The following is a 6,000-nucleotide window of genomic DNA, read 5'->3' as shown; positions in this document are numbered from 1 at the left end:
GAGAGAACGTATAATGAGCGGAAAAATATTATTTATATGCTCTTAGTCTTAGAAATGAGAATTAGATATTGAATAATTCTATCTATATACTGAATTGGGGTGTTGAAAATTGTCCCCCCTCTCAACGCACACAGGCCCACGTAAATATAAAATTTTCCAAATGCGATTCCCACCCTCTATTGTGAGTGGTAGGCAAAGGATTGATAAAAAACTTATATATAAGTAGCATTGTCCTTAAATAATAGAAAGAAATATTAAAGACTTGTTTGCAACTTCACAAATTTACTCATTAAAAACCTCTTTTGAGCTCCTTTTTCTTTTTTTAATCTAAAATGTATTTTGGAATATTATTTTTGACGAAGAATGTGTGGTAAAAGTTTTGGATTTGCATGCAATATTATTTTATTGAAAAATATGTTGTTGAAAATAAAAAAGAGAAAAATATATTTTATAAATAATGGGAGCCAAACAAATGCTAAATATCTTTGTTACATTACATAATAGGAGTTCGTCTATTTAACTATTATGTAAATTAAAATTTATGGAATGCATTGAAAATTCTCTAATAAAGTGAGTCTTGCATGAGTAAATGTCAAAAATGCTATTTGTACATTATTTTTTTTTACATCAGTTTTCACACTTTCTCACAAAGGTGGGGTCCAAGATTATTTTAATCGTGGACCCCACCCACTTACATGTGTGTGTGCTGTGAAAAAAGTGTACTCGTAGAGTGGTTGGAGTAAATGTTACATGTACGATAATGAGACATAAAATAATATTATTAATAAAAATATCTCATATTCATATTCAATCCTCGTTTGATTATCATTTTTATCAAAATGTTTTTTTTTCCACTTTAACCACACATTCTTCATTAAAATAATTTTATACATAAATCAAATATTTTTCTTTATATTTCATCCACATATTCTTTATTAATTTACTATTCTAAAATTCATTTTCTCAACAAAAATGGTGTCACCCTCTTATTATTTCTATCACGTCACATGATATAATCCCACTACCCTTTGACCGGACCGGACCGGACCGGACCGGTTATCAATGGAGTTAAATGGCATTGTTCTTTGTGAAATTAATTGGATAAAATGTACAACTCCTCAAGCGGAACGTACAAAACCGTACACATGATCTCCTCTATAAAAACCCAGAAAGAAAGAGCCAGACACGGATTAATTACAGCAGGGGGAGCCATGGAAGAGGAAGCCATGCTGAAAAAGGAAGAAGAAAATGATGACGAAGAAGACGGAAAAGGAGAAGAAGAAAAGGAGGAGAAATTGATGCAGAAAAGTACTATTAACAGAATAATAATGGAGGAAGTAGTTCGTAGGCTTGGGAATGGAGATCTGAAGGAGAAAATAGAGGCCGCCATGGCCATAAGGAAGCTGGTGAGGAAATCCAATTCCAAATCCTCCAAGAGTGTTGTACGCTCTCGCTTGGCCTCGGCGGGTGTTATTGCCCCACTGATTTCAATGCTTCAGCCTTCCTTCCCTCTGTCCGCCCGTGAGCCGGCCCTCCTCGCCCTCCTTAATCTCGCCGTCCGCAATCAAAGGTTTTGAGTTTCTCCCCTCTTTCAATTACTGCTTGGGTTAAAATTCTGAGTTAATTAATGGAAAGAGACTTACGATGGAATTGAACACAATTTTCTGTTTAGGAGTTTGCCAAAATTTGTACCGATTCTTTATACATGCACATATATGTCTGGGTGTATAAGTGATTATATTTGAGATATCTGTTGCCCTTTATTTATTTTAGTTTTACGGTATTTAAAGCTTTATAAAATTGGACATTGGATTGGGTTGTTAGGCTGGGGGATTGTGCAGTAGAGGATTGTTGTCTATCTAAATTTTCGGTATTGAGTTCAGGGAACCAGTAAAGAATTTCTAGAATGATTCTCCAATGGTTGGAACAGGATCCGATGCTAATTGATGTAGAAAAATAGAAGACAGAATATAAACAAGAGAATATGGGAGAAAATGTCCAAATATATTTAATATAACAAGCATAACAAAGTTGAGGGTGTTTTCAGCCATCATGCTGTGCTAGAAAGGTATTTCTTGTACCTTCAGTGACATACTGTCTTTTAAGTTTACGGCAGAGATGCTGGGGCACTATTAACCTCAGATGTCAACCTCAACGACGCCTCTATTAGTAACCTTATCAATAAGCAATGTGTAGAATCCATGATGCACCTCTATCATTTGGGAGTCCTTAATGGAATATTGTTCGGCTAATACATCTTTTGCTTCCTCAAAACCATGTCAGGGTCTCTCAAAAAATGTTCTAGGTACCCATTAAGTATAGTTAAATTGTCTTTTAATGGTTTTGAAATTAATTTGTAGGTTTTTTAACTTTGGTTGAGGGTTTCAACTTTTTTGTCAAATTGTTAGGCAAGATTATTCGAGTTCAACAAGTTTTATGATGAAATTAAATGGTGATAAGGTAGAATCAAGGATAATGTTGAGCTTGTGAATTACAACAACCGATTTCAAAATATGTCTTTCACTATTGCACCAAAAAAAAAAAAAAAAAAATGTAGGAAGAAAAACTTAAAACAAAGATTTATGTAGTAACTTGATAAGAAAATACAGCAAGAGTTAGGGGAATGTAAAATACAAAACAAAGGGGAAACAGTAATTGGAGAGAAAATGAAAGGATTCAAATATTTTCTTTTTCATGATTTTAATTTTTGAAGATAATAGGACGGATTAAAAAAAAAAAGGAAAAAAAGAAAGTAGACATGAAACCGGAACCCTGTTTGTTAATACTTGCTTCAAAATGCTGGAACGATCCCATGTTATTGGGATTCTGCTCTCTACTACTCTTAATACATGAGCGGGTCTTAAGATCTTCATATTGAAATTCTGAGCAAACTGATAGTCGACAAGGAGAGGTAATCTTTGGCCCTAATTTGGCTGAAAAAGTCCTCGATCTAAGAAAGTGTTGAAGGAATATCTTGGATAATCGGCAAAAGCCCAGGAAGAAATACCTGGGGAGAAGCATGTGCATCAACTGTCATTGGGGGGTGCTTTGAGTACACAGCACGTTGTTTGTGCTGTTCACACGGATATTATGGAAAAGTCTTAATTTTTTTAACATGGGTTCGACTGATGGGAAGAAGAAACTCTAATGCAAATTTACGTTGAATGGTGAAGAGATGAGAGAAGAATGAGAGAAATTTAAAATATACTGCATATCACAAATTGGTATCTTATTATAATGCGTCATATTTATATGTAAAATTTCCTAACAAAAATGAAACTTACTAAAATTAATTGTAAAGAATGTCTAACTTAAAAGATTAATAATTATTGCAAGTACTTTTCAAATGTACGCACAGTATGTGTTTTTGATATGGAATCCCCCATTCAAGAATGTAATCTTCCACATTAAGAATATAGTCTCCGACCTCAAGAATGGAATTTCCACCAGTTAGATTTTTATAATAACCTGACCAATTTGATCAAACCAAATGAACTTTGAACATATTGGTTTAGCTGGTTTAATAGGTGGAAACTGTCATCCCCTTTTCTAAACACCTCCATTGTGGCCTGTTAGTGTTTCAGTTCCTTGATATTTTGCTGCTCATGTTTTTATTCAACACTCATCCTGATCTTTGCAGCTAATTTCACTTATTTGCTTCTTTCATTCAAATATATCAGAAACAAGATCAGGATAGTTACATCTGGTGATGTTCCTACTCATGTGGAGTCGTCAGTGTGAGGTTACATGAAATGGTTAAGCTGAATTCATTTGTTTGACAGGATGTTCTTGCATCGATTGGCAAATCTATTTTTCCCCCTCAATCTTAATAAAAGATTTTTTAGTCGAAGGGTAATTAATTCTTGCATTTTTGGATGTTGCGTGATCAACTTTCTGTTTGTGCAGTCCTCTTTTATTTGCAAAGTATTTGCTTGATGCAAATGCAGTTAATTTCACTTGTTGGCTTCTTTTATTCACATATTTATCAGAAACAAGATCAAGATTGTTACATCTGGTGCCATTCCCCCTCTTGTGGAACTCCTCAAATTTCAACTTGGCAATTTGAGAGAGTTGGCAGCTGCCGCAATTCTGACATTGTCATCTGCTGCACCAAACAAGCCAACAATAGCAGCTTCTGGAGTTGCACCTCTTCTGGTGCATGTCCTGTGCTCTGGAAGTGTGCAGGGAAGGGTTGACGCTGTCACTGCTCTCTACAATCTTTCCTCCTGTGAAGAGGATCCTAAGCTGGTTCTTGATCCTGAAGCAGCCCCTCCTTTAATCGATCTCCTCAAAGAGTGCAAGAAGTATTCCAAATTTGCTGAGAAAACTACTGCATTACTCGAGATTCTCTCTAATTCAGAGGACGGAAGAATTGCAATCACAAATGTAGATGGTGGAATTTTGACTTTAGTGGAGACTGTTGAAGATGGATCTCTAGTTAGCACGGCACATGCAGTCGGAGCTTTGCTGTCCTTGTGCCAGAGCTCTCGAGATAAATACAGGGAACTTATTCTTAGGGAAGGTGCCATACCAGGCCTTTTGCGTCTAACTGCAGAGGGTACTCCCGAAGCTCAAGACAGAGCTCGAATTCTTTTGGACTTGCTTAGGGAACCTCCTCCAGAAAATAGGTTGACTTCCTCTGTATTGGAGAGAATAGTTTATAACTTTGCAGCACACGTCGATGGAACGGATAAAGCTGCTGAAACTGCCAAGAAATTGTTACAAGACGTGGTTCAGAAAAGTATTGAGAATAGCTTGAGCCATATGCAGCTTAGGGCGTCTTCTCCCTTCAAAGATTCAATCAATTGAAAAATCAATCAACGTGAAGAATCATTTGGTTCCAACGGGTGTAGACAGTAGACCAATGAAGTAAACTAGCCAGGAACTTTTAGCACGGACCAAGTTTTTTTTTGTCCAGATAAACCTTGCATCCAACTGATACAGAATTTGAGACTGAAGGCTGTTAGTACTTCCCCGTCTCCATAAGGTGATTTCCACGAGCTTTCTGGGAATTGTATATTTTTTTATCCTTTATTGAAAACGTGTACAAGTTACTTGTATATTTCTTTCTAGTTTCAATAGGAGATTCTGACATTTTGATTGTGTAGTTATCTGGTTCTGTCTCTTGGAGTTTAAAGGTGAACATGCCTCCTGGTTCTACTTTCTTTGAGTCCAAAACTCTTGACCATTTTTGCCGCATCCTTGTGCGGTGATGATGTTCGTTGACCTTACCAGGCTTTGCATATTTTTGACCTGGAATTTTGTTCCCTGTATTATTCTATTATGTTTTCAGTGGCAGGAGGGAAGACATTGCTAGATGATGGGGTTATATGATCTCTCTTCTTTCATCTGTTCAAAAACTCTATTTGAGCTTATTCTTTCGTATCGTAACATCTGTTGAGCTTTATCATTAAATCTTAGTGCGTCCGGTTTCGTCTTGCTGTAAGAATTTGTGATAATTTCAATTGTATTTCCTGTTGAGCGAGTTTCGTAGTTATACATTCTGTTGGCAGAGGAAACAAATTGGTTCATTCGTTTGATTTGTGCTTTGTATGCAGGTGTTTTTTTTTTTTTTTTAATTGGTAAATGGAAAATTATATAGATCAAAACTCATGTACAAGTACATCGGACATACCAGTACTTACAAAATCCTTACTAAATCATAAGATGTACCAACAACACGTTTTGACGACCCAAAGCTAGGGATTCAAAATGGATCAAAACATTAGGATACAATGTAAACATAGTTTTGTTTACATGTGTTTTGATCCGTCTCACAATACTATTGGAGTGTTGCCTAAGATCTTCAAATATTAGTCTATTCTTGCCATCCAAATATTGTAGATGGTACTAGCTGGTGTAATTATCTTTGCTTTACCTTGCCAAGAAGTCTATCGAGCCTTCTTTTTAATTCACTTTAATGGGCTTGTTAATGTAGACATTGAGCGTGTAATACCCATCCACTTTCAGATCTGCCCTCGCTAGAACGCACTAAGTGGA

The 6,000-nt window shown here is 36.0% G+C and overlaps 1 protein-coding gene across 1 annotated transcript; it reads left to right on the top strand.

Moving 5' to 3' along the window:
- Positions 1–1,114: 1,114 nt before the first annotated feature.
- On the top strand, positions 1,115–5,497 carry LOC111385543 (U-box domain-containing protein 4). Its single transcript, XM_023009947.1, has 2 exons — positions 1,115–1,570; positions 3,990–5,497. Exons 1-2 carry the CDS (start codon positions 1,146–1,148, stop codon positions 4,807–4,809), a joined length of 1,245 nt encoding a protein of 414 aa, XP_022865715.1. The 5' UTR covers positions 1,115–1,145; the 3' UTR covers positions 4,810–5,497.
- The last annotated feature ends 503 nt before the right edge of the window (positions 5,498–6,000 follow it).

The sequence above is a fragment of the Olea europaea genome, unplaced genomic scaffold (assembly GCF_002742605.1).
Source record: "Olea europaea var. sylvestris unplaced genomic scaffold, O_europaea_v1 scaffold3198, whole genome shotgun sequence".
NCBI classification, from domain to species: Eukaryota; Viridiplantae; Streptophyta; class Magnoliopsida; order Lamiales; family Oleaceae; genus Olea; species Olea europaea.
The sequence above is the reverse complement of the archived record's forward strand: the minus strand, read 5'-3'. Positions and strand labels throughout refer to the sequence as shown.

Excerpts from the sequence above, each read along its gene's own strand:
- LOC111385543 (XM_023009947.1), top strand. The coding sequence starts at position 1,146 with ATGATCTCCTCTATAAAAACCCAGAAAGAAAGAGCCAGACACGGATTA. Across the intron at positions 1,571-3,989 it reads CTCGCCGTCCGCAATCAAAG|AAACAAGATCAAGATTGTTA; the intron begins GTTTTGAGTTTC and ends CATATTTATCAG.